At 35.6% G+C, this 27,598-nt stretch overlaps 5 protein-coding genes across 7 annotated transcripts; 4 read left to right on the top strand and 1 right to left on the bottom strand.

The window, feature by feature from the left end:
• The first annotated feature begins 1,420 nt into the window (after positions 1-1,420).
• On the top strand, positions 1,421-3,634 carry LOC114727710 (probable phospholipase A2 homolog 1). Its single transcript, XM_028914423.1, has 4 exons — positions 1,421-1,626; positions 1,850-1,889; positions 1,983-2,102; positions 3,149-3,634. Exons 1-4 carry the CDS (start codon positions 1,531-1,533, stop codon positions 3,325-3,327), a joined length of 435 nt encoding a protein of 144 aa, XP_028770256.1. The 5' UTR covers positions 1,421-1,530; the 3' UTR covers positions 3,328-3,634.
• Positions 3,635-4,770: 1,136 nt separating this feature from the next.
• On the bottom strand, positions 4,771-6,669 carry LOC114727672 (F-box/LRR-repeat protein At4g29420). Its single transcript, XM_028914362.1, has 2 exons — positions 6,202-6,669; positions 4,771-6,034 (listed from the first exon to the last, which is right to left on the bottom strand). The coding sequence occupies exons 1-2, from the start codon at positions 6,659-6,661 to the stop codon at positions 5,142-5,144; spliced, it is 1,353 nt and encodes a 450-aa protein (XP_028770195.1). The 5' UTR covers positions 6,662-6,669; the 3' UTR covers positions 4,771-5,141.
• A 5,421-nt stretch (positions 6,670-12,090) lies between these two features.
• On the top strand, positions 12,091-16,623 carry LOC114727681 (deoxyhypusine synthase). 3 transcript variants are annotated; one of them, XM_028914371.1, is made up of 8 exons: positions 12,091-12,323; positions 13,163-13,380; positions 13,513-13,680; positions 13,906-14,124; positions 14,448-14,534; positions 15,314-15,419; positions 15,499-15,734; positions 15,839-16,623. In XM_028914371.1, coding segments are annotated over exons 1-8 (1,110 nt in total). In that variant the 5' UTR covers positions 12,091-12,322; the 3' UTR covers positions 15,914-16,623. The 3 variants fall into 3 exon arrangements, with proteins under 3 accessions (XP_028770204.1, XP_028770205.1, XP_028770206.1); XM_028914372.1 differs by lacking the exon at positions 12,091-12,323 and having other exon boundaries at positions 13,249-13,380; positions 13,517-13,680; XM_028914373.1 differs by lacking the exons at positions 12,091-12,323; positions 13,163-13,380 and having other exon boundaries at positions 13,613-13,680; positions 13,931-14,124.
• A 1,009-nt stretch (positions 16,624-17,632) lies between these two features.
• LOC114727680 (histone acetyltransferase type B catalytic subunit-like) lies at positions 17,633-22,698 on the top strand. The gene is made up of 10 exons (XM_028914370.1): positions 17,633-17,790; positions 17,981-18,022; positions 18,809-18,918; positions 19,031-19,099; positions 20,172-20,210; positions 20,319-20,395; positions 20,527-20,626; positions 21,297-21,378; positions 21,485-21,645; positions 21,741-22,698. Exons 1-10 carry the CDS (start codon positions 17,712-17,714, stop codon positions 22,386-22,388), a joined length of 1,407 nt encoding a protein of 468 aa, XP_028770203.1. The 5' UTR covers positions 17,633-17,711; the 3' UTR covers positions 22,389-22,698.
• Positions 22,699-25,024: 2,326 nt separating this feature from the next.
• On the top strand, positions 25,025-25,624 carry LOC114727682 (40S ribosomal protein S30). Its single transcript, XM_028914374.1, has 2 exons — positions 25,025-25,115; positions 25,205-25,624. Exons 1-2 carry the CDS (start codon positions 25,112-25,114, stop codon positions 25,387-25,389), a joined length of 189 nt encoding a protein of 62 aa, XP_028770207.1. The 5' UTR covers positions 25,025-25,111; the 3' UTR covers positions 25,390-25,624.
• Positions 25,625-27,598: the final 1,974 nt, after the last annotated feature.

Raw genomic sequence — 27,598 nt, 5'->3', positions numbered from 1 at the left:
GGATAATATTGGTTCAAAGTGGCGGGGGTGGGATTTGATCCCACAACCCCTTGGCCACTTGGACCAACAAAAGGATGGCCATTGGGCCATCAAAGATTTCTTAACCTTATAATGCAAACAAAAATATAAGTTAACTCTTTTACTGTGACTCCAGCTCGTGACAACAATTTATCTGAGGATGACAAGTCTTAATTGAGAAATAACAAGTCTAAATTTGATATTAACAAAGCAACTTTTCCTTATACATAACAAATAGCAGCATGTGCATTAATTAAAAATGATCATAATTTATTTAAAAATGACACGTCTTTACTATAAAATGACAAGTCTAAAATTGATATTAACAAGATAACTTTTCCTTATACATAACAAGAAATAGCATCTACGTTAATTAAAAATGACCATAATTTATTTGAAAATAACACGTCTTTACTGGAAAATGATAAGTCTAAACTTGATATTAATAAGGCAACTTTTCCTTATACATAACAAGAAATACCGAATAAATTGTTGTTATTTTTCAACAAAGACGTGTCATTTTTAAATAAATTATGATTATTTTTAATTAATGCACATGCTGCTATTTGTTATGTATAAGGAAAAGTTGCTTTGTTAATATCAAATTTAGACTTGTTATTTCTCAATTAAGACTTGTCATCCTCAGATAAATTGTTGTCACGAGCTGGAGTCACAGTAAAAGAGTTAACTTATATTTTTGTTTGCATTATAAGGTTAAGAAATCTTTGATGGCCCAATGGCCATCCTTTTGTTGGTCCAAGTGGCCAAGGGGTTGTGGGATCAAATCCCACCCCCGCCACTTTGAACCAATATTATCCTATTTCCAAAAAAAAACCTTGTCACAAAAATCTTCACCGGCAACCACCACACTGGTGGTCGACGCCTGTGGCCAAAGACGGTCGGCGGCCGCCGGAGGCCAGTCACCGGCAGTGGTCACCGGTCGCCGGCCACCGATGAGGGGCTGGGTTTTTTTAAAAAAAAAAAAGAACAAAGGGCATTTTTGTCATTTCACTGAATTTCAAAATTCCAATTTGGAAAGGACTTCCCTATGGGTAATTACATTTCCTTAGCTTCCCAAATTGGCATTTCACATTTTAGAGCTTCTTTATCTGTTATTTTCCCTTATGTTTTCTTCTCTAGTTTTTTTTTTCCTTCTTAATTTTCTCTCAATCTAAGCAAGAGGTTAATGCCTGTCCTTGCCCCCTAATGCCACGTACCAAACATATCTTGCAGTTGGGGTGTTCCAAAAAAAAGTTATATTAACTAATTTAATGAATATTTTTAATATATTTAAATTACCATAAATTTTTTAGATATTTTTTTTTGGGGGCGAATGAAGGAATGAAGTCCGAGTGCAACGCGTGGTCCCAAAGAGTGAAAATTCGCATGTCATGGACGCGGCTTCCTCGTCTTGGTCTCTACCTTAGCTTGAAACCTCAAATCTTACCAAATCAGGAGACGTTATACAACCGGCGGGTGGTGACCCTGATTGCTTGCCCGGCGGAGTGATCGATGATGCTTCGCAGCAACGCTCCACGCGCTTCCGCAGCAATCTGTGTTCTCCTGATTTTCTTCATCGCCGTTGCCGACTGCGCCGATCAATCCTGGGTATGTCTTCGTTCCCAAACAGATTTGCCAGAAAATGCCGCTTCGCCGCTCAATTTCTCCTTCTCTCTTTGGTTTTCCTGGATTATATCTTCCCAATTTTCTCCATTTTCCTTGACATTGCTTAACCCACTCTGCTTCATCGCTTCTCCAATCATCGCTTTTTATTCTTTCTGTTTGTATTATTTTTAAAAAATTTACCCTTATTTTGATTTTTGGAGTACAGGGAAAATGCAGCAGAACATGTATTGACCAGCAGTGTGATAGTAAGACAAATCTTCAGCTCTAATTACTGTTTGTTCTTGCTGTGTTACTCCATTGCTTGGATATAAATCTCGTTATTTTTCTTTGGAACTTAGATATTGGAATCAAATACGGGAAATATTGTGGATTGGGTCATACGGGCTGCCCTGGTGAGAAACCATGCGATGATGTCGATGCTTGTTGTATGAAGCATGATGACTGCGTTGGAAAATACGGTATTTCTCTTTTCCATCCTCCTTCTATTTCTATATTTTGTATATAGATGCCTTCCTTTATGGAAACATGAGTTTGCATACAGAACCTTAAAATTGGAGCCATTCTATCATTATGATACTCGGTGTGTGTGTGAGTGATGGATGCTGTCCGTGTTTTGATGTTGAAGAGCTTGAGACATCAGGGTTTTCAATATTTCCAGCCATGCATATCATGGAGGTTTTGATGTTCAATATTTCTTACTGAACGGATGGAGATCTAAGCGTAGTTTATGAGGATGATTTTGGTCTTGAACGTTTGGTATGTGATGAATTCTTTGGGATCTTTTTGGATAATACCTCTAACTACTCTGTTCTCTGCCATCTGCATTAGCATGCGCCGTAAGGTTCAGGGTTACTAAATTCCATTCTATTACTGGCGGGTCCTATTTTACCGACGGGATTTATCACCTATAACCCTGGTAAAAACATGTAATGAAGATAAATGGATATTTGTTTGTGTGTCGGATGATCGAAAGATTGTTGTTGCATTTTGCTATCAGAAACATGTTCTTATTCTGCGTCATTAGGCGTTGGTGGGGAAAAAAGGGATTATAACTATTTATTTTTTCTGCATATTATAACGTCGTTGGTGTATTTATCTAGTTTTATCATTTAATGGTGCTCCACTGCGATTTGTTTTAATCTATAGGATGGATACTGAATTAAATATACTTCCTTGTGATGAGGAAGAAGAACCGTTAATTAGCCAGTTCATATGCATACTAAGATGCCGCTAGCATAACTATTTCCCCTCATCATCCTCTATGACTTTCTGGATTATTATGTATATAGTTTGAGAAATGAATGGAATAGAAAAATAGTCTGATTACCAATAATCTTATAGCCTAGTGGCATAAGAGCTTCTTGTAAGTAGAAAATTAAGGATTCAATCTTGTTTGTAACCTCATACTGTTTGTACCGGCCCCTTTACTTCGGGGAAAAAAACAAAAGACAAGCCTGATTTACCCCTTCACAAAATTGCAGACTAATAAGACATGGTTTTACAGGTATGACTCATGTGAAATGCCATGAGAAATTCAAGAATTGTCTGAGAAAAGTACTGAAATCTGGAAAGGCTGGATTCTCAAAAGAGTGTCCCTATAGTATAGCTGCGCCTACTATGATAAGAGGCATGGATGTGGCCATCACACTGAGTCAAATGGGTCAAACCACCATTGATTTGTAACAGAACTTGAACAGCTTCAATTTGTCCTGAAAAGGCATCTAATTGTTGATCCTATTGAAATCTAATATCTATCACTTGCTTTAACAAATCCTCGGTGCATTCTATTTTTTGGGATTTTTTTTTTATTTTAAATGTAGAGAAAGAGACCTGTTGCATAAGCTTCGTCTGGAGTAGCTGAAAGTGGATATTGTTTTCTTCTTTTCTTTTTTTGTTTCTAATATATTAAGATATGGTGGACAATGCGGGACGAAGCATTTGGGACCGAATTTTTTTAATTATTTATTTATTTTGCTTGATCTCTTGTTTACGCAAGTGGTATCTCTCTCTGCCTCGTAACTAGATGACCTTATAAGATCGAGGTAGAGCTTCACTGATTGAGTTTTGTTGAGTCACATTTGATCTTAATACGTGAGTAAACGGTCTATGGTCAATATTAGGCAGATGTTTAGTTGTTGACCTGTCATACTGGTCACTTGCGGGGCAAGTTTACGTATTTTAAAGTTTAAACTATTTCAATTCAATTTCGATGGCATGATCACTTGTGGGACAAGAAACCTTTATGGTAGGTGATTCATTGATGCTAATTTGTCATTAATTAATAGTAACAATTGGTCGAAAGCAGCTAAGCAGTTACTCATCTAGACTTGTATCTTTTTTGGTCTTATTTTATAAGGCAAAGAACCAAATTTTTTTAACCATATTTATAGGACAAAGAAAAAAATCTATTATACGAATGTCCAATTTTGTTATACATTTATTAGTGTTAACTTAGTTTTCAAAGGCTATAATGAATATTAACTATGAATAAAGTTTAAAAATTGTTAAATTTTAAAAAAGAGTTAATAAAGATTAATGTTTTTATTGATCTGTATAAAATATAATAGAAGTAACTTATAAACAGGATAAAGTAGTTTTTTAGTATAAAAAATATATGATGTAATAATAGTGAATGAATTTGTAATTAATGCGCAAAAAAGCCTACAGTAAGTACGGAGACAATGATAAAAGAGATGTTGTGGTGGTATTCCCTCAGGAAAGATTTAGCTAGTGTCTTCATTTTAAATATAGGCTCTCAATCTAGTTGGTATCATTCTAGATTTTTTTTGTTTGTCTCATACTACCCTTTCCACAGTTTTTATCCCTCTCCAGGTTAAATAATTACACAATGGGATATTTTAGGTACAATCACACATCTTTATATAACTATTGCAAAGAACAAAATTTAACCAAACTTTCTTAATACATATGAATTGATTAGATATATCTAAAGAGTCATTTATAAACAAGAAATTAACGATGAAACGATAAAAACAATGAGAATCTTATAGGATTCAGATTTAATAATTATATTTCTAGACCAAACAAGTGATTTCCTGATGGTGAACTATGGAAAAATGATTGCATATTTCGGCTTTCTAAATACACGGATTAGTGGCCTGTGGATTTGACAGTATAGCAGATTTATTCCCATAGATTGTCAAATAAAATATAAGGATGACAAAAAACAAGTAAACCTGTTCTCATAATATACATATATACAAATGAAGCAGAGGAGTGATCATGATCATGACAAAGATCATCACAAAGCAGTCACCCCCTAAAGAAATAAAAAAGTAAAAAAAAGATCTATACAAAGCATGCAGATACTTAAATATCATCCTGACATCCTGAAGCAATATTCCATATAGTTGAAACAACAAAGAGAAGAATCCTATTTGTTAACAATCATCTGGCTTCTTCCAACGGTTTTCATGGCCACGTAGAGATTGCAATCTATCTTTATTTCTTTCCCTTGTACAAATCTAGACACTAAACTAGTTGGCATCAGAGACCCAAGTATCCTTAATTCCATCTTTCCATATACCCAATTTCCATCTAACTCTAGGACAATAGTTTCTGCACCTAGACATGAGATTGCTAGCAACTGGAGGATCAACATCGTGATGAATAACCAGAGAAATATTTGATAACTTAGTACAGTTATCCAGGACAGAGAAAATAAATGCAAGAGTAGACTCAATTTCTTGGACCACCATATGTGCAACAAGTTCTTTCAATGTGTTCATCTCAATCCTGTGTTTTAAGCCTTCCATACAGAAAGAAGTTTCCATGTCATGCCAAGCTCCAGGGCCTAAATCGAGAGAGCTTAACAATGGGAAAGACTCAAACAATGTTTCAAAGCCAAAGGTTGTCAATCTATTGTGTTCAGATCTTCTCACTGAATCCACCTTGAGCCTCTTAACTGTTTTGCAGCTTCGAAACAAGCCAGAGAGACAAGCAAGATTGGAAGATCCAAACTTAAAGTATTCTATACTGTGACAATTTATCCACTTGAACTCATCTGTACCCTCAATAGAGAGATCAAAAGCAGAGAGTGATGATGCTTCAAGGACAATTAACCTCGGTCTGATGCATTTAAGTTGAAGATTGGCAAGTTTTGGTGCACATATTGCCAATGAAAGAGGAGCATTTGATACTGACCATTGACAAGTTCTAAGGTGCAAGAGACTAATTTTTGGCTCCCTAAGTCCTCCAACTCCTATCAGATTCAGTTCTAATAAATTTGGGAAACATTTATTGATCTTGCATAGGTCTTCATCATCTAATCTCACAAATTCTAGGGTCAGACTTGTGAGCATTGGCATAGGGACCAGACCATCCACTGATAACCAAGCGTTCCTCACCAGTAATTTGACAAGACCATGGCCTGCATACCCAGCAATAATTTATGATATAAAATACAACTTAACAATTACAATACGATCTAAACCTAGCACGGTTCTACAAGATTGAGAACGTTTCTTCAGCCATTATGAAAATGGAACAGAACAGATAAAAACAAGGAAATTCTTAATGGGAAAAAAAAAAACTCACAGCTCCAAGAGATCAATGACAAGACGTCCGATCGCCTCCAACAAGATTGAACCCAAAAATCTGAGATGGACAGAGATTTCAAATCCGGAGCAATTCTGGGCAACCAAGTCTTCACGAAGGCGGTATCTGTGAGATAGAGATCATCAGAATCATCATCGACATCGTCGAACGTTATCCCTGCGAGGGACTTATCGACGCCGAGCGAGACGGAATCGACGCGTCCAGAAGCTCGAACGAGGTCCCTGAAAACGGTCTTGAAGGGCGTGACAAACAGATTAGGCACTAGAGAACGAGAGCTGAGGTAGCGAGACAGGGAACAGACAAGGTTAATGGAGCGAACATCATGGGAGAGAGCATTGAAGGTCTTAGAGACAACTCTGCAGCGAGCAAGGTCAGTCGAATCGCTGAGTCGACTCAGAATTTCGAGAACGAGGCATGGAGGAAGGTTGTCCATCGACATGGGACACTTGGGGGGGAGACACAGAATGCGGAATGAATGCGAGTGATGTGGTTGAAGGAAATTCATAAAATGGAGGGTCATAGAATGCCACGTGTCTAGCAAGAAAGTGACTACTCCTGAAAAAGAAATATACCTAAATCTTTAAAATAAAATTATTTTCAATAAATTCTTTAAATATTTTACTTATGGTTTTTTTCCAACTAATTTCTCTGCTTGTAAAATAATATATAATTTAATGATACATATAAATATTTTTAAAAATTCATGTAACATATACTATAATTAAATAATTTTTAAGTTTTCTCATTTTTTTCAAATTAATCAATTCAGTCTTATATTAAAGAATGAAGGTAGTAAAATGTAAATAAGGAAAAAATAATTTTGAGGATACTGTTCTTGCTAAGCCTGATGCCAATGACCACAAATCTAAAGTTATTTTTTTATTTTTAAATTTTAATTTTTTTAAATGTATAAGGGTTAATATAATTTTTTATTCTTAAAATTTGGCTTTATTTTAGTTTAGGTCCATTAAGTTTCAAACCTATGATTTTAATTTCTAGAGTTTAATTTGTCTTAAAATGTTAGTACATAGAAGTTTAATGGTATTTAAGTATGTTGAAGTGTTGTAAAAGGTATTGAAAAGGTGATGTGAACTCAATAAATGACATCTAACTGGATTTTGCATGGATAACAAAGAAAAAAGAAAAAAAGAAAAAAGAACTTTTCTTTAAAATGTAACTGTTTAGCCCCTTTTTTCTTCCTCATCGTTGGTTGGAGGTGTTGTTTGCATTTTGAGAGTCTATCCTCCTCTATATAATTGTTATATTATTCACATAAGATCTAACTAGGTGCCATATAATGAGTTTTCAACATCATTTTAGTGTTGTTTAGGATACTTTAAGAGATTTTAACACCGTTACATCTTGATGAACTAGCGTTTTAAAACAAACTAAATTTTTAGAACTAAAATCATGGGTTTGAAATTTGAGATAAAATGAATTCAAACTTCATTGACTAAAAGTTATATTAACATAAATACTAAATTATCTTTAATCAAAACCTCTTCTTATGACCTCTCCATCCTCTCCTTGATCATATCTGAATTACTTGACACTTGTGAGGAAAAATGATTTTTTTTTTATGGAAAATTTTTGGAGGGTTGGGGGAAGAATAAAACTACACTCGGCTTTTTTACCTAGAACCGTAGACAGTAGATAAAATTACTCAAATGTTACACTTTCAAAAATATTTATGAAGATACTCCATTTAAAATTGATCATGCGTAGAACGAATTCAAATTTATAGAGAACTTGTTCATGGGAAGAAGAGTTCCATCTCATTGCTAATGTGACGTCATTTTTTTTAATTGCAAAATGAAATTGTTCCCAACTTGAACGATTTCTTCACTGCCTTGTATTTTTTTTTTGTTAAAACATAAATATCTTCCTATTCGAGACACTATCAGACACTAAATGTGAATATCTCTTCTAGCAGATATTTGAATCTTGATTCGTCACATTGTAAGGGACTATATATGCCTTCCATGGATGGAAGGGAGGGTAAGTAACACTTGGGCCCAAAAAATTTGTAAGAAAATACAACTCATTGCCTCCCTCTCGGGGCATCTTCCTTTCATTTTTCAATGAGCCTTTACTTTAAATACGTTAAATAATACTCATTGGAAATCATAAGCATCAATTTTTTTTTAAGGGGCTTAGTTTTTCTATGAGCTATAACTTGGACTTGGCAGATCATTCAGTTAAAAAAGAGATGGGAAAAACTTATAATTAATTAAGAATAAAAATTAAAAAAAACACTTGCATTAAAGGATCAAAGGAGTCCAAATTATACTCTCTCTCTGCTCCTTTTTATATTGAAGAATTACATTTTTTTTTTATAAGATCCCATTTGTAGTAGTCTGATTATTTAATATGTTTTTATCTTTTTGTGCCTAATTAATTTTATATATTGTATTAATTAAAAGTTTTACCACATTCCTCTTTATACTTTCTTTCTCTTACTTGTCCCTTATAAATAAGGACATGCTTTAAAAATTTATTTTTGTTTTTGAACTAATTTTAATTATTTTTTAAATCATGTAATTTAATTATCAGAATTTTATAAAAAAAGGTAAATCCCATTAAAAAAAATTTGATGCTTATATTTTTAAGTGGATGAGTATAATTTAACGGATTAAAAATAAAGGCCCATTGGAAGATGAAACGGAGATGCCGCGAGAGGGAGGGAATTAGTTGCATTTCCTCCCAAATTTTGTATGCGCAACTGTTATTTACCCTTCCATCCACCCAAGAAAGGCTCGCACAATCAAAATACAAAGTAGTGGAGAAATCACTTAGGTTGGAAATGATTTTATTTTGTAGTTTGAAAAAAAAAAAACGATGTCACATTAGCAATAAGATGAAACTTGTTCTTTCCATGAACAAGTTCTCTGTACATTTGAAAACGTTCCATGCATGAACGATTTTAAATGAAAATAAATATTTTTGAAAGTGTAGTATCTGAGTAATTTTATTAACTGTTTACGGTTTCTAGGTTAAGAAAGCCAACCAGACTCTTTCCTCCATCTTTTCCATCTTCCTATCGACACGACGCAAACCTCACACAAAATAATAGGAGGGGCCAAATATGTCAGCAACTACGCTCTCTTTTTTTATTGGGAGAATTATCATAAGGGCGCCTATAAGATGCCCAGAACGTAGTTTTCAATTTTAATATTCAGATTATATATTTCTTCAGTAAAATAACAATTTGAGAAAATGATAGATAAAGACCTTTGAATATATAAAATTGTGATTTAGATTTTTGAATTTAAGTAATTTTTGTCAAGGACCCGATCTCAAATAGAAATTATGAAATATTGGTTAAAAGACATAAATGCCCTTCTGCTTCTCTTATCCTCTTGGCTATATCCATTTCTCAATCTCTTTCGTCATCTCCATCTTCATTTGCTCCGTCCTCCCAAACTCATCTCTTAAAACCATAATAGCACTCATCATCTCTTTTACTAAATCCCTCTCTCTACCCTCCCAATCTTCTCCAATTTGGTTCTATGTTTCAAAATTGTCTTCATCATCATGGGCAAGAGAGATAGAGCACCACGCACAGAACCAAAGGATATGACTGGATGTAAGAAGAAAGAGAGGCTAACCCTTCTTCTTCAACCTTCAAAGGTGAGAGCTAGAATGAGCAAAGGGGAGAAGGACGCCATTATCATTGTTCATCTCCACTTTTAACACAAAACTAGAGAGGATATTGAGGAAGCTGGATCATGTAAATAAGATTTATAAAACTAATAAGTAATGTTAATGAGTTCTATGTTGTAATAATGTAGAGCTATTTAATGTTGTATACTTAATCAAAAACTTGGTGACAGTAATGTAATGACAGAAACACAAATTCTATCATTTGAACAGAAAAAATTAAATTGTATGAATTGCTTATCAAAAGTTGCCATTTGCCTTACAAAACTTGTTATTGACCTTACTAAAGTTGTCATTAACTGTTTATCAGAACTAATTACTGTCAAAAAAATCTGTAAATTCTCATTTCAACAGAGAAATTTAAAATTGTATGAAAACCTTATTGGCACTTGTTATTGGTCTTGCTTAACTTATTATTGGCCTAACTGAACTTGTCATGAATCCTATATTAGAAGTGCTTGCTACCAAGAAAATCTGAAATTTCTCATTTCAACAGAGAAATTTAAAATTGTATGAAAACCTTATTGGAACTTGTCATTGGTCTTACTTAACTTGTTATTGGCCTAACTGAACTTGCCATACAATTTTAAATTTCTCTGTTGAAATGAGAATTTTAAAATTTCTTTCATAGCAACCACTTCTAATATAGGATTCATGACAAGTTCAATTAGGCCAATGACATGTTAAGCAAGACCAATGACAAATTCGGATAAGGTTTTCATACAATTTTAAATTTCTCTGTTGAAATGAGAATTTGCAGATTTTCTTGACAGCAACCACTTCTGATATAGGATTCATGACAAGTTCAGTTAGACCAATGACAAGTTCCGATAATATTTTCATACAATTTTAAATTTCTCTGTTGAAATGAGAATTTTCAAATTTCTTTGATAGCAACCACATCTGATATAGGATTCATGACAAGTTTAATTAGGCCAATGACAAGTTAAGTAAGACTAATTACAAGTCTCAATAAGGTTTTCATACAATTTTAAATTCCTTTGTTGAAATGAGAATTTTCATATTTTTTTGACAACAACCACTTCTGATATAGGATTCATGACAAGTTCAGTGCGGCCAATGACAAATTAAGTAAAACCAATGACAAGTTCTAAGAAGATTTTCATATAATTTTAAATTTCTCTGTTAAAATGAGAATTTTCAAATTTTCTTGACAGCAACCACTTCTGATGTAGGATTCATGACAGGTTTAGTTAGGCCAATGACAAGTTAAGTAAGACCAATGAAAAATTCTGACAAGGTTTTCATATAATTTTAAATTTCTTTGTTGAAATAAGAATTTACAGATTTTTTTGACAACCACCAGTTCTGATAAATAGTTAATGACAACTTTAGTAAGGCCAACGATACGTTTTGTAAGGTGAATAACAACTTTTGATAAGCAATTCATATAATTTAATTTTTTTCGTTCAAATGACAGAATTTCTGTGTTTCTATCATTGTATTACTGTCACCACGTTTTTTTATAAAGTAGATGACATTAAATAGCTCTACATTATCACAACATAGAACTTATTAACATTACTTATTAGTTTCATAAATCTTATTTTCATGATCCAGCTTCCACAACATCCTCTCTGGTTTTGTGTTGAAGGTGGAGATGAACAGTGATAATGGTGTTCTTCTCCCCTTTGCTCATTCTAGCTCTCGCCTTCGAAGGTTGAAGAAGAAGGGTTAGCCTCTCTTTCTTCTTACATCCAATCGCATCCTTTGGTTTTGTTAATGATACTCTATCTCTCTTGCCCATGATGATAAAGAAAATTTTGAAACATAGAACCAGATTGGGAAAGATTGGGGGGGTAGAGAGAGAGGGATCAGTGGAAGAGATGATGAGTGCTATTAAGGTTTTAAGAGATGAGCTTGGGAGGACGGAGCAAATGAAGCTGGAGATGATGAGAGAGATTGAGAAATGGATATAGGAAGAGGATATTGGAAGCAGAAAGGCATTTATGTCTTTTAACCTTCATTTTATAATTTTTATTTGAAACCAGGTCCTTGATAGAAATTACTTAAATTCAAGAACCCAAATCATAATTTTATATATTTAAGGGTATTTATTTGCCATTTTTCCTAACAAATTTTGTAAAAATTTCTGAATTTCTGAGCGTTTTCCTTACCTTCCCGGACTCCCTTGCCCTAGCCTCCCGACCGTTCTCTTCTTTCAGTTCCCTCTGCGGCCTTCGCCTTCCCTCCTTGCTCTGCCCCTCTCCCCTCTGCTCTCTCAGTCTCGCCGACGCCGAGGAAATACACATACATACTACTCTCTCAGTCGTCGACTGTCGCCCCTTCCCTGCTCTCTTAGTCTTGCCGACGCCGGCAGAAACACACACACATATTGCCCCGCTCCTCTCTGCTCTCTGAGTCTCGCAAATCGCAGACTCGCAGTCGCAACCATCCACTGCCTTCCTTCTGCTTCGTGAGTGAGTTTGTGTTGTTTCTAATTTTAGATTCAAATGTTATGTTCATTTTCTGTTTCCTTGATGTTTGGAGTTTGGATTTCTTTCTTTCTTTCTTTTTAATTAGTGAATGGGTTTCTGTTTCTTCGATGAACATGAGCAGATAAAGTATTGGGATTGATTCGTATTTAAGTGTTTAAATTCATTCTCCTCGATGAAATTGAACGGATGAAGTTGACGTGTTTGAAGTTTAAATTGTGAATTGAAATGTTTAAATTTCACTCTCTGATTTGATGCGTCTCTGTTACAAAAGAGTCTGTGTTTCCGGGGTGCAGTTTTGCAGGTTGCAGCTGTTTCATTAAAAAGAAGGGGGGGGGGGGGGAACCCCATTTAAACACGGACGGTTTAGCCCGGCCCGTTTAATGGGGATTAAACGGGCTCCTACTAGGCTACGAGCTAGCCTGAACCCATCTAACTGTAAACGGGCAGTAGGGAAAAAAAAATTTAACATGGGCAATGTGAGAATAAGTTATAAGGACTTGTAAACAGGACCGGAGTGGTATTGTTTTTCTTGGCCACGATATGTATAATTCTTGAATAAATGTTTGCTTGATTATTGTCTTTCACGGGTTCTTGATTGTGCCTTTTATTTTAATATTTTTTAATAGAACATTAATGTTAGTTCAATAATATTGTGAATATGGTTTAATTCTAAGCATGCTTCCGGAAAAGAAAGTGGGGAATATATGCCAAATCTTAAAAAACAGCGCGTTTGGTTGCATTGCGTACTATTTAGGCGCTATCTATTTGATCAAGTTTCCAAGGCTATTCGTATATACCGATTACAGACTGTTTCACTTCAGTGGAGCATAGGATGGGAGAGGCAAGTAAAGATGATGTTTTCGCATCGGTTCACTCCACTGTATTCAAAGAATCAGAAAGCCTGGAAGGAAAATCCGTCAAAATCGAGGGCTACGACTTTAATCAAGGTGTGAATTATCCACAGCTTCTTAAGTCCTTTGTCACCACTGGGTTTCAGGCTTCCAACCTTGGAGATGCTATACAAGTCATTAATCAGATGGTTCGTTTTGCTCCGTGGATACCACCTTGCCTGTTTTACTCCTACCTCTTTATTTATTTTGTTCTCTTGAGACTTCCCTTTAATTCTTACAAATTTTTCATTTGTGTCCTTGGTAAATTAATTGGAGTGAAGCTAGATTGGAGTCTGGCTGATGAGGCCATAACGGAGGATTGCAATGAGGAGGAAAAGGACTTGTCCTACAGAAAATCTGTTAGATGTAAAGTTTTTCTGGGCTTTACTTCTAACCTTATCTCGTCTGGTGTCAGAGATACAGTTCGGTACCTTGTTCAGCATCAGATGGTGAGTTTCTTTGGTGTCTCTGCATGTAGCAGGGAATTTAGTTCCCCCAGTTTGGATTTTGTATTGCAAAATTGGTTTTGAGGTGGCGTGTTGACCTGTCTTACTTTTTCATATCTTGTAGGTTTAGATACTCAACTCATACTATGATCTATCTAGAAAGCTTGGAATGGATTAAGATTTTTTGGACATGAACCTTTTAGATATTATGATACATCTATTCTGCAGGTTGATGTAATTGTTACAACAACAGGTGGCATAGAGGAAGATCTTATAAAGTGCCTTGCACCAACTTATAAAGGAGATTTTTCTCTACCAGGAGCCTATCTTCGCTCTAAAGGATTAAACCGTATTGGTAACTTGTTGGTCCCTAATGACAACTATTGCAAATTTGAGGATTGGATCATTCCAATTTTTGATCAAATGTTGAGGGAACAAAATGAGGAGGTATTCCTTTTCATGCCTGTGTTTCAATGCATTATGGATTCAAATAGTACAGATTTTTTCTGGATCTAAAGCTACATTCTTCCTAACATGTTCGCTCATCCACAGAAATGTTTCTACTGTGACTTTCTACTTCCTTTTGTCAGTTAATTTTTCTCTTTCTATTATTATTAGAACTAGGGCATGCGTGGTTTGTACTTTTGAAATCATGATTTGTTCATTATTTGTGTCCTTTTTTTGGAAAGATTTGCGCCTGTTCTTACTTGTTTGTGTGTGTATATATTTCATTTTTCTGTCTTATTTACCTTGTCCTTATGTGTTTTCAGCATGTAACATGGACACCATCGAAGTTGATTGCTCGCTTGGGAAAAGAAATAAACAATGAGAGCTCCTATCTTTACTGGGCATATGTGGTAAGCTTGAGATCATGCTTAGATCTTCTATAATTAATGCTGTTGCTCAATCTTTTTCTGATTTAAGTATTTTATTTTTCTATTACACATCTTATTTTCCTCATTTACATTGCATTTAGCCTTTAGATGACTTGCAATGGAGGACGCAAAAGACAGGGTATAATTATTTGTCTGCCACAATATAACCTTGAATCGCTTGGATTCAAATATAAATTCCTGTAAATTGAAATATATTTTTCATTGCTTGGAAAATGTGCTATGGAAAAGAGATAGAACTACGAGGTGAAATTGAAAAATGTAACTAGAGGTGCACTTTGCTTCTTGCATTTATACACAGGTCCGTGCACGTTCATAGATGTGCGGTCATACAGATGAAGATATGCCATTTAGTTCAGTGCAGCTTGCCATGAAACATTTTTCGGATGCCATTAGCACCTAATTACCTCACTTAGGCCATACGGGGCTTGTTATTAGGTGATATTCTGCTTTAGGGCTCACAATGTTTAACACTTGAAGCTAATTTGTCCTTGTTTTGTCTTGTGTCATCTCATTTGCATCAAATTAGTTTTACATGGAACTTAATGTTGCAACCATGCCTCAATGACCTAAGAATATACCGAGCCTTGTGATAAAATTACATCATACCTTTTACTGTCAGTATTCTGTGCGTTGTGTATTCACAGATTGAAACCTGGTTACTCTGCTATTTTTCTGCTTCATTAAACATTGTTCTAGAATATAACCCTTAATATCTTTAACTTTTGATGGATGTTTTGCAGAACAATATTCCAGTTTTCTGTCCAGGCTTAACAGATGGCTCATTGGGGGACATGCTGTACTTCCATTCCTTTCGAAGCCCTGGCCTGATTGTGGACGTTGTGCAAGGTATGATTTTCATTATTTCAACTGCATGAATGGTTGCCTATGGTATGGTAGTACCATAATATAATTAACAATTGGACAGATATTAGGGCCATGAATGGTGAAGCTGTGCATGCAAGTCCAAGGAAGACAGGCATGATTATTCTTGGAGGGGGGCTTCCCAAGCATCACATTTGCAATGCCAATATGATGCGCAATGGTGCAGATTATGCAGTTTTCATAAATACTGCGCAGGAATTCGATGGGAGTGACTCCGGGGCCAGACCAGATGAGGCTGTTTCATGGGGAAAAATCCGGGGATCTGCCAAGACAGTCAAGGTGCATGTTCTGTATATCCTTATGACTGCTTGTTCCCAAATTCCACCAGACTTCTGCCATTAAGTTCTTCAGTTTTAAAAAACTGCTTTTATTTCATTAAACAGGTACATTGTGATGCAACTATTGCATTCCCTCTTATCGTTGCTGAAACATTTGCCACAAGAGGGAAACCTCGCTGAAGTACATCCAGATCTGAACATGTCCTTATCCCCTCATGCCTCAACACACATCTTTCTTGCTTGTTCAAAATATAAAATATCACGCACACACTTAGTCAACAAGGGGGAAGCCTGATCTGATTTTCTTCTCTGATATGAACCTCTATTCCCTATCGTCAGTTGATGTTGCCGTACAGAGAAATCACTGGAGATGGGGTTTTGACCTCTTACCCGCTGAGATCAGATAGCTTCTTATTTATTTATTTTTATGCAAGTCTCCTCTCTCTCTCTCTCTCTCTCTCTAAAGAAACACATTAATAGGACATTAACCTTTGCCCTTATTGAGGATTGGCTCATTCTCTGGGAGCAGTGGTTCAAAGTTGGCTTTGTCACCTGCAGAGGAAAGTTTGAAACGTTGCTAGCTGGATCTTGTTTATCCCTATGTTTTGGTTCTTCCCAATTGTTTCCTAGTTTGTCTTTTTTAGTTTTTCAAGCTCTAGCAGTTGCTGTCAACAGCCTCTGGAGTTTTGTTTGCTGAGTTAAATTTCTTGATGTGCCAAGAGAGAGGGATATAGGGCGATCTTGATCGATTTGTTGGCCAGTGGGACAACCCTTAACCACTTGAAAGCAGATAGAGAGAAGACCATGTAAACTAAATCGGGTGCGACAATAGGAAATATTGTTGGTACTCTTATTAAATGGCTTCTATATAAAGTCAGAGATTTTATCATCAAGATCTCTCCGAATTTATCATTAGTTTATTGACAGGTATTATGCGACCAGGATATGCAAAAAGAGGGAGCAAAATAAGAGCGAATCTAATTGCAATTGAGGTTGAGGGGAAGTTCCAACGCCTTTGTTTTGGATGTAGAGACTGCCAAACAATTCGTGTAAAATACCACCTAGGTTCCAAATATAAGATCTCCAAGTGAATTTTATATTTAGGACCGTAAGTGCTATTTAAATATCATTTGCATATATAAAACATTATATAACACCGAGAGAATATAATGATTTTTTTAAGGCTTGAGGCTTAGTGCTGCAGTGACCGTGTTTAGGATTTCAGCGGGTTAAATTTAGGGAGAGTTTGTTGTTTTTCCGGTTTGGCACTGTAATGATGCGTTATTTGCATTGGAAGTTTGCAACTTCATTACGTAACTACGCAAGTGAAAATGTAAGGTGAAAAATTCCGTAAGTGAAAATGTAAATATTTAAATAATAAAATAGTGTCCACGCAGCCACTTTTGTATTGCTAAATAAAAAGGAAGAAAAAGACCATATTTTTTCGCTCCGCTGGTTCCTTTCTAGGAGAATTTTTTCAGAATTTTCTTGATCCTGTAAAACATAAAATCTTTTGTCTTGCGTATTTATTAAAATTTTTCTTTTCTACTCTTAGTAAAAAGAGTGTTTATTAATAAAATTAACTATTTAAAGCCATCAGCTGATCATTAAATGAAAATATTTTGGAAATAAATTTGAATTTTTGTTATATTTATTAATCCAACTAATTTTAACTACTTTTTTCCGTGACAATTTTAACCACCTTTTTTTGTATTATTGAGAATTAGTTGCCGAAGATTAAAACAGGGTAGGGCGGGGTTCCGGTAAAAAAAAAAAAAAAGGGGTGGGGCAGGGAACAACACTGCTCTAGTCTGCTTGCTCAAAGAAACGACATCGTTCGATTAGGGCATCGAAAATGCCGTAACATGCTGCCCTAGCTTCCTTTTACCATTTCATACACCAGCACTATACTGCAATTTCCCGCCTGGGCCTCATTTCCCGCTCTGTCAACCCTAACTCCTCAGCTGGGTCATAGCGAATGGGGCAGAAGAAGCTATCGACTTCGGATCCCAGCAATGAAACGAAGAAGAAGCGGCGAGTTGGCTTCTCCGCTGTTGGTAAGTGTACTTGGTACTGAGTCCTTGTTTCTTTTAATTTCTTTTATTTTCTTCTTCCTCATTTTTTGGTCTTGTTACTCTCGCTCGACATTTTACTCTTGCTCTTTATGTGGATTTTATTATCATGTTTTTTGCGCTTGCATGATCAAATTTCAAGCTCACAACAAAATTTTCAATTCGCATTGTGCAGATGCTGGAGTTGAAGCCAAGGAGTGCATAAAAATCTTTCTAGGTGTGGAAATTCTTCCTATTAACGACTATTCATGATTCTTATCCCTTATCATGCTGCTGGGCAGCTTCTGACTATGTCTCTCATTGACTCTATTTTTATTAGATTATTATACATTAGATATTTGATGCTATTAGTGGTCGTTCGCAATCTCTTTCCCGTGGGCTATACATGTTGTTTTAATTTATTTCCAATTGTATTCCTTCTTGCAGTGCTGAGAATAGATTTTTCAGTATTATAAGTGACTAGGATGGCAGGACGACGTAAGAGCGTTTTGCATGAGCTACATTCTTTGCTCATATTGTTCAGGAGAGTTGAAGGATAGTGTCTCTTTGGAAAAAGTTCGAACTATCTAGTATTTGAAACCGACATGTTTTGACATGACCTGTTTCATATCATTCACGAAGTCGTACTGGAAAAAAAACAAAGAAATCAGTTAAATATTTGAGAAGCTGATTTCTGGCTTATGCCCAGCCCATGAGTATAGTGTTATTTCTGGGTCTTGCATACTCCTCTGTTTGAGTTGCTTGTGAGGCTTGTAGGCCATATTTTTGTTTGTTGTCTTCCTTTCACTTACTGGATGTTATTTTCTGCTACTTTTCCTGTCACTAAGCTTTACCATTCTTGGTTTACTAATGATTTGATCTAGCTAATCTGTTCACTCATGTGGCATTCTTTTCCTTTGATTGCCATGTTTAACTTCCTCCCTTGTATCATTCTTGTTGACATGTCATGGTAATTCTTTGATGTAACTTGCATATTCTTGTGGGACCTGGCATTGTTGTATAGTTTCGAGCAAAGAGGAATTTAGCACTCCAGAGAACTTTGTCATTGACCCTGTGGACTTGAATAGTTTTTTTGATGATGATGGGAAAATCTATGGTTACGAAGATTTGAAGGTAATGATTGTTATAAACAAGCCAGAGATACATTTGCACATGATCAAAATTGAATAGTCTACAGTGTCTCTCTCTTCTTTTTTTTAAAGTTCTGTCTGTTTTGTTCTTACAGATCACTATCTGGGTTAGCAGCGTGTCCTTTCATGCCTATGCTGATATTAAGTTCCAGAGTTCATCTGATGTAAGTGCTGACTCTTTCCTCCTCCTCCTCCCTCCAAAATTGGGGGGGTTTGAAGGGGAGAGAAAATTTTGTCCAATGTTTACTAATGTACCCACAATTCTTTTTTTTTTAATGTTCTGTAACTGCCCATACCTAAAATTAGTGGTTCTCCCTCTTCTCTTACTTCTAGGCTCTCTCTTCCATGTTTCTCTTGCCAACTAGGTTGTTCAGCAACATGACAGAGAAGTGGTTTTTTAGTTGTTTAGTAGTCTTAAGTTTCTCTTCCCAGATTTTATTTTATTTTTTTTCTAAAAGTTTGAAAATCTGATTCTACAAATATAATATTTTTGTCCTTATATAATTAGCTAATATTATCTGTTACAATTAATGTAAGGGCATATTTGTCCTTATATAATTAGCTCCCTCCCTTCCCCAACCAAACAAGTGGTCATTAAGGTACTTTTCTTCCTTTCCCCTCCCCTCCCTCCTTTGAACCAAACACTACGTAAGTAGCCTGTCAATTGAATCCCTTGAAAAAGACTTATGTCACGCATGCTAAGAGACTTAAATCATTGTGTTAGTATTCTATAATTCATGGAATTCCGAATTGAGTCATCATAGAGATTTATAGGTTGATGTAATAGTGCAATCTACAATTTGGAGAAGCTGTACTGTGAATCTTGTGAAGCTATTTTCTCCATGAATTCAAGGACATAAATATAACGGTATTGTATATTTTAGTGATTTGTTCATGTATGTAAGTTTAATCCTTCTATATTATTTTTTTGATATGAAATCTTTTCTGTTATAAAAGCATCAAATTATGAAAGAGGAATACTAAGTTGATTATCAGCAAGATTCTTACAATAAACTATGTGAACAATACTTTTAGAAATATTAATGCATAGACACACCAAATGCCAAAGATTCTTTTCAATTTGACCTGCTCTTTTTTCTCTTTTTTCTTGCTGCTTTTGCACATTCTTTTCAAATTTGTTATTTGGTTTGTTTTACCTTACTAGAATTTTGTTTTTCTCCTCTTGTTTAATGTCTTTGACATCTTCTGTTGAATGTGCTGTTTTATTTGTTAAAGAGAGGAAAAGGAATCACAGATCTGAAATCTGCTCTTCAGGTATGCTTCAACTTCCATTTGGCATCATTGATTTTATACCTTATACGTCTCCTCAGATTAGTATTTTTTTTTTTTTTGGAAATAATTGATAATGTTTTTATTTGACAGAGAATTTTTGCTGAGACTCTTGTTGAGAGCAAAGATGAATTTCTGCAAACATTTTCAGCAGATAAAGATTTTATTAGGTGTTTTATATTTTCTCAGTTTTCCACTTTTCAATTTTTTGCTGCTACTTTTTTTAAGTTTTCTGATCTATTATTTAATAATTAATTGGTTTTTGTTTTCCTAAGTTGCACATTCCCTGGATGTTTTGCAGGACAACCATCTCAAATGCAGAGGTTTTAAAGAACAAAGCTTTAAATGGCCATGTTACTCATTCTAATTGTCATGCTGAAGCAGCTGCTTTGGATTCCGAGGTGGTAATTTATGTTTTGGCTTAGTGCATTGTATGATAATTGGAAGATGTTCAATTGCTTACATGCTACGCTGTAACTTCTGTTATGAAAAATCTACATCAGGATCCCAATACCAGTATTTTCTGAGCTATCTTGTGATTGAATTAGTGGGAACAATATAACTTTTATAGTGCTTCTAAGTTGTAACTTAGGCCGAGAGTTAACCAGTTCACTGTGCATTCTGTTGTGTTTCAATTAAACTAACTACTTATTTGTGACCATTAGTGTTTCTACACATGGAGCAGTCTTTCGGGTGTAATGGCAAATTATCCATTTCCCCTCCTTCTATTTGCGTTTTTTGTGTTTTCTTTTTATGATATGTCATTAACTGGCTGTCCTCTGCATATATGTTTGTGTTTTGATATTGTTGCTATCCCTTGATATTGCTATGCTTCTGAAAACCCTGCTTATCATGCAAAATTTATGGGACCAAATGCCACACTTAATTCTTTTGGCATGCCTAGCTTGGGCCCATGAGATAATAACTATTTTCTAAATTTGTACCTTAAAATTCCGAATCAATCATGCTTTCAATGTTTCTTTCAGCCTCATTGCCATTAAATATCTTATATATACACATCTATGTACAAGGATATATTCTGAAATTTTCTTTTGGATCTTTTTGAGCCAGGTTGTCCGTATGGTTGCAGGCAGCATGGCTACTGGGCACCTTTACAGTCGCCTAATACCCCTTGTTCTCCTTCTTGTTGATGGTAATGATTACCTATTTTGGTGTTCAGAGCTTTGCTTTTTGCAAAAATTTATGCTACGTTTTATTGTTATTGTAGCCTAGAATCCTTTTTAATATTCCTCACACAGGGAGTAGTCCTATTGACGTCACTGATCCAAGATGGGAACTCTATCTCCTGATTCAGAAGAAAAGTGATCAGCAAGGAGAGACCCAATGCAGACTTATTGGTTTTACTGCTGTTTATCGATTTTTTCACTATCCTGATGGTTCTCGATTGCGTCTAAGTCAGGTTTGATGTATCCTTTTTACTATCAGTTACACGACAGCCTCTGTCAAGAGTGCTCTCAAATTGTTCTGTCTTCTGATAAGACCTTCTGATGGCAGATACTTGTATTGCCTCCCTACCAACACAAGGGTTATGGTCGGTCTCTTCTGGAGGTGCTAAATAATGTTGCCATATCTGAAAATGTTTTTGACTTTACTGTAGAAGAGCCATTAGATCACTTCCAGCATGTTCGCACTTGCGTAGACACACTTCGCCTGCTTCATTTTGACCCAATCCAACATACTGTTTCTTCCGCTGTTTCATTTCTAAAGCAAGGAAAATTATCCAAGAAAGTGCACTCTCTTCGGCTCTTACCACCCCCAAATGCTATTGAGGATGTTAGGAAAAGCCTGAAGATTAACAAGAAGCAATTTCTCCAGTGCTGGGAGGTGTTAATCTATCTGGGCCTTGACCCTGCTGAGAAGCACATGGGAGACTTCTCGAGCATTATTTCAAGCCGAGTCAAGTATGATATCCTGGGGAAAGATTCTGGAACTTCTGGGAAGCAACTTATTGAAGTACCATGCGAATGTGATCCGGAGATGTCTTTTGTCATGTTCAGATCAGCAGCAAACGAATCTAGTACTGTGCAGATGGATGACAATCAGAAAAATCAGGAAGAGCAACTCCAGAAGTTGGTACAGGAGAGGTTGGATGAGATTAAGTTGATTGCTGAGAAGGTAACTCTGCATCGTGTAAAGTGTTAGGTTTCCTAATCATGCAGCTACTTTACACTCTTCTTAGTTAGGGGGTAGTTTCATGGTTCAATGGGCTTCGGTTTCTTGTATTGTTTGTGTAATTTCGTGAAACGGGTACAAATTGAGCATCTAACCATGTTACCAGAATTGAATGGGTGCTTGCAATAGACAATATTATGCCTTTAATGTTAGACATTTGGGATCCTAATATTAGTATTGTAATGTGATCCGTTAATGACACTGATTACACTAGTGCATGGTGTTTCAGTGCCTGATATAGTATTCTGGTTTTAAATATAAAACTCATTTTATAGTGTAATGTAAATTTTATTATGAAATGGGTCTTACATTTAGGAGTTGAGGAGTATCAAATATTCTAGTAAATTTAGTTATTACTAAGCATGGAGTTCCTAGGATGCAATAATTTAATTTTTATGAAGTTTTTAATTACAATGTTTCAAGTAAAATTACTGGACCAGGAATGAACTCCGAGGTAATGACTTTAATTTGGAAGTGCGTGTTAATATGCGGAATGGTTTGCCTTGGAATGCATTTGGAAGATGAGCAGCATGTCTTAAGCTTCTGTTCCCTAGGGTCTTCTAGTCTTTTTCTCAAGCTCTAAGCTTGGAGTTGTATTTCAGGAAAACAAAAAAAAACAAAAGAAGAAAAATAGAAGTGCGTATTGACACTCGCCGTATGATGCCAAACTGTAAGATGACAAAATGTTATATTTAGCATCTCGAGGAAAAATTCTACATTTTCTCAAATATAATTTGCCTTTATTGGCTGAAAGGCATTTAGGAGGTGTTTGGTAACCTTTAAAAGTGCTTCTTAGAAACACTTTTCTGTAAAACGAGGCAAATTCCTTCACATATTTACTTCGTAAACTGTAAAAATACTTCTGAAACTATGATTTGGTTTCTATCCAAACACCTCTTTAATAAACAATCAACCAATCTTGATATGATGCTTTCTTTCTTTCTTTTTTTAAAAGAAAAAAAGGCAAGCAAAAGCTTGAGAAAATGAAGAGGTAGAACAGACTCCTAATAAACACGTATTTTTTTTTTTCATCAAGAAAAGTTTAGGTGAAGTAAGTTCAGGGTTTATTAGGGTTAATGTATGCCTCCAAATTTAGAAAGCATTTATAGAAATACTTATATATTGCCCACTAATAAGATTCTTATATTAGTAATGGGATTTGAACTCATAAACTCATGGCTTATGAATTAACTCTTTTAACACTTGTTGGCTCCTAATAAACATACGTAGACTCAACACAACTGATTCATTATGTGCCAAAATTATGCCTAAAGTAGCCACTCGCCACAGACGGTGCCTACACCATCTTAGATGTAATTAGTGCTTCTGGTAATATCATTGGACGTGAGGTTTAGCTCCACAGCCCTGTGATCATAGAGCATGTCTCTATAATAAGGGATCGTAATGGATGCTCAAGTTCACGATATCTTATCAAGGAGCATCTAAAAGAGTGGGTATATATTTATAATCCGATCACAGCCTGTTCGTGTACAAGCTTGAAATCATGTTTTGATGGATGGCCACCAATTCGGCTTCTGCGACCAATATCTGCATGGAAGCTCATCAATCACCCTTGTCATCTCGAAGAACTCCCCAACATGCCGTTCGTTGGTGCCAAACTAAACCATCAACATGGTGGCGTTCAACTCCAGGACTCCTCCAACAGCACTCACCTCGGGAGAATTTGATGCTTACTTGCATTTAGATTTTTTTTTTGGGGACAGAATTACCTGCATTCAGATTGACTCAATAAGTAAATTGCAAATGGTTTTTGCAAATTTGCAATGGCTTAGATGGTCTATAGATTTTAGGGATAGATTAAAAATCACATTAATGTTATATAGGGAAAAAGTAGTACTACTTCCGGTTCTTAATATAAGAGCTAAATTAACCTTTAATTTGGTCCTAAATATATAGGACTTCAATCCACTTTGTTTCTCATATTTATTCATTTTTTAAAAATAGTTCTTGTAGTAGTTGTACATGTTAAATGTTCTATTAAATGATAATTTTAGTTAATGCACATGATTAGCAAGGGTATTTTAGGGAAGGTAACATCTATTTATTACAAATAACTAACTTAACAAACTTTCTTAATCTACTCAAATTAATCAACTGGCTCTTATATTAAAGACTGCGGAGATAGTATTACTCACTTCATAATTCATTTTATCATATTTATAATTCTAAATTGAGTCTTTCTTTTACAGGGGTTACATTAGGTTATTGAAAAAGTTCAACGTAAGCTGAGCACATGTTAATCTTGTCAAGCCTATTTTAGTAGCTAGTGTAAATCATGAATTGTGCATAATGTAATACGTGATAATTATAGTGAAAAATTGAATGCATGAATATAGAAATACAGATATCTTCCTAAAAAATAATTAACCATCTAAATAATTAAAACGTGAAATGTAATCAAATTATCACCATTAAAACGGTATTTATTTATTTTCCCAACTTTTATTATGTGGCCGAATAAAGTAAGATGCAGCCTATTGGGCCTCAAGACCCAGCTAGTCGTGGATAAAATATCCTGCGCACTCCAGAGCCCAAATCAATAAAAAAACCCAGCAGCTTCTATTTAAATGGAAGAAAAACCCTAGATCTCGTTCTTCCGGAGATACAGGGTTTCGCGGCTTCTTCATCGTTGCTTGTTTCAGGTGTGAGGTCGGGAGCAACTCGTCAGCGCTATGGGTAAGCTCAAAGATGCATGTAGTTTGAAATGCCAAGGTTTCGGTGTTGTTGATTTGTCATTCGATTGGCCGTTTTGATTGTGATTGCAGGTAAGGTGCACGGATCTCTGGCTCGTGCCGGTAAGGTGAGAGGCCAAACTCCTAAGGTTGCGAAGCAAGACAAGAAGAAGAAGCCCCGCGGCCGCGCCCACAAGAGGATGCAATACAACCGCCGCTTCGTAACCGCCGTCGTCGGTTTCGGCAAGAAGAGAGGACCTAACTCATCGGAAAAGTGATCCATTAGTTCAGTGATGGTTTTTCTAAATTTTGTCGGGTTGCACTATATATTACTAGTTAAATTTTTCGCCCTGCTCATGTGAACCCGTTTCATTCTTGTTTTGGATCAAATATTCGACGTGCTCTATTGAAATCGGTTTTAGTTTCCATTTATCTGGCCTATTTTTATTTAGTTCTCTCTTTCCTGTTGTACTTCCTCACACTCTTAACTGGTTTGTGATAGTCGTTGAAACGCTAAAAAAATTGATATAATCCAAATTTAGGCATTAATCTGAGTTTATAATTGAGTTTTCATTTCGGGATTATGGAATTCTGTGCTGGAGATAAAGTGTGTGCAGTGGTGTACTGGACACGAAGGGTTTTTTCATGTTTCTATCGCTCTGGAAGATTGATTCTACATACTATGCATGATTGTTGAAAGCCAAAGTGAACTATGTAAATCTCTAAATTAGTGACATAATGGCAAAGCGCATATCAATGTGATACCCATTATGCTTGGCGGCAAGAGGTGAGAACTGAGGTATGGTGTTTAGAATTTAGAATTGGTTTTCAATAGACAATTCAGAGTCAGTTTATTAGTCTTGGGATAAAGATTTGCACTATTCTGGACTGTAGAGGACACTCCCAATTTCATTCAGCCGGTGACGTAGGCCTTCTTTGTTTGTACAGACCCTTTGCTTTATTAGAATTTCAGTGAATCTTGAACACAATGACCTGTCTTTGAAACCATGAACTTTTAGACCCCAAGGAATCGATCAGGATGAGAAAGGTATTCGTATTTTGGTGGGTGCTTGTTTGCGATGGTAGCTTCATATAATTTCTAGCCTCTTTCCTTTCTCTCTAATGCCATGTCTTATTTTGCTTTGCAATGTTTAGACTAGGGAGAATCAGTCCTAATGTAGAATGTGGTCTGAATCTTTACTCAACTCTTGAGGGTGCTACGAAAGATGTACATTTTCTTTGTAAAAAAACCTGTGGCTAAAGCTGAGCTAGATTTAGATCAGCTTGACCAAAATAGACCTGGTCTGATCTGCTCGCCCATTAAATTTTTTCGTCCTCTTATAACTCTTATTTTCTATCCAAAACTTCAGCACAGCCTAAAAGAACTTGGATGTTCGAGAAGTCCAATCCGACCTGATCCACTTGAATCTAGATTTTCTTATATTATTAGTCTCTGTAGTTGAAATCTTATGGAACTAGTGATAGCACTTTCAGGTCAAAAACAAAAATTGGCGTATTCTGTTTAATCCTGGATTTTTAATTTAGAGCTCACCTGGGAATGTATTTTAAACTGCGCGTAGTCGTCCTTTAACAAGTGATGCTCTACTGCGCGGCATTTCTTTGTGGGTATTTGATCCTTAAAATTTTTAATTAAATATAAAATGGTTACAAATTTTAATGTAGTTATGCAGTCGTCAGACTCCAATCCATGAGTATTATTTTTTTTCTGCTAACGAAGAATGCTCGTGCTTTACTCAACTCTTGAGAGTGCTACGAAAGATGTGCATTTTCTTGGTAAAAAAACCTGTGGCTAAAGCTGAGCTGGATTTAGATCAGCTTGACCAAGGTAGGCCTGGTCTGATCTGCTCGCCCATTAAATTTTTTCGCCCTCTTATTTTAACGCTTGTTTTCAATTCGACCTGATCCACTTGAATCTAGATTTTCTTGTATTAATAGCCTCAGTAGTTGAAATCATATGGAACTAGTGATAGCACTTTCAGGTCAAAAATAAAAATTAGTGTATTCTGTTTAATCCTGGATTTTTAATTTAGAGCTCACCTGGGAATGCGTTTTAAACTGCACATAGTTGTCCTTTAACAAGTGATGATCTTCTGCGTGGCTTTTCTTTGTGGGTATTTGATCCTTAAAATTTTTAATTGAATATAAAATGGTTACAAATTTTAATGTAGGCATGCAGTCGTCAGACTCCATTCCATCAGTATTATTTTTTTTCTGCTAACGAAGAATGCTCGTACTTTAAATCCCATCTTATTTGGAATTAGATAGTTTGAGAGAGAATGTTTGTGTATTAATACATGATCAAAGGTTAAAAAGACTAGGGGATTTCTTTCTTCTGTCTGAGTGGCAGAAATTTGTTTCTTAAACGAGTGGTGAGGTTTAAGTGAAGGTAGAGATGGGAACACGTTTCTGATCGAATTTCATAAAAAAGCTTATCAATGTTTTATAGAAAATTCTTAAAGTTGGAGG

Source organism: Neltuma alba, unplaced genomic scaffold, assembly GCF_004799145.2.
Source record: "Neltuma alba isolate B1F8T4 unplaced genomic scaffold, ASM479914v2 tig00012505_pilon, whole genome shotgun sequence".
In the NCBI taxonomy this organism is placed as follows: domain Eukaryota; kingdom Viridiplantae; phylum Streptophyta; class Magnoliopsida; order Fabales; family Fabaceae; genus Neltuma; species Neltuma alba.
This window is presented reverse-complemented; position numbering and strand designations above follow the sequence as displayed.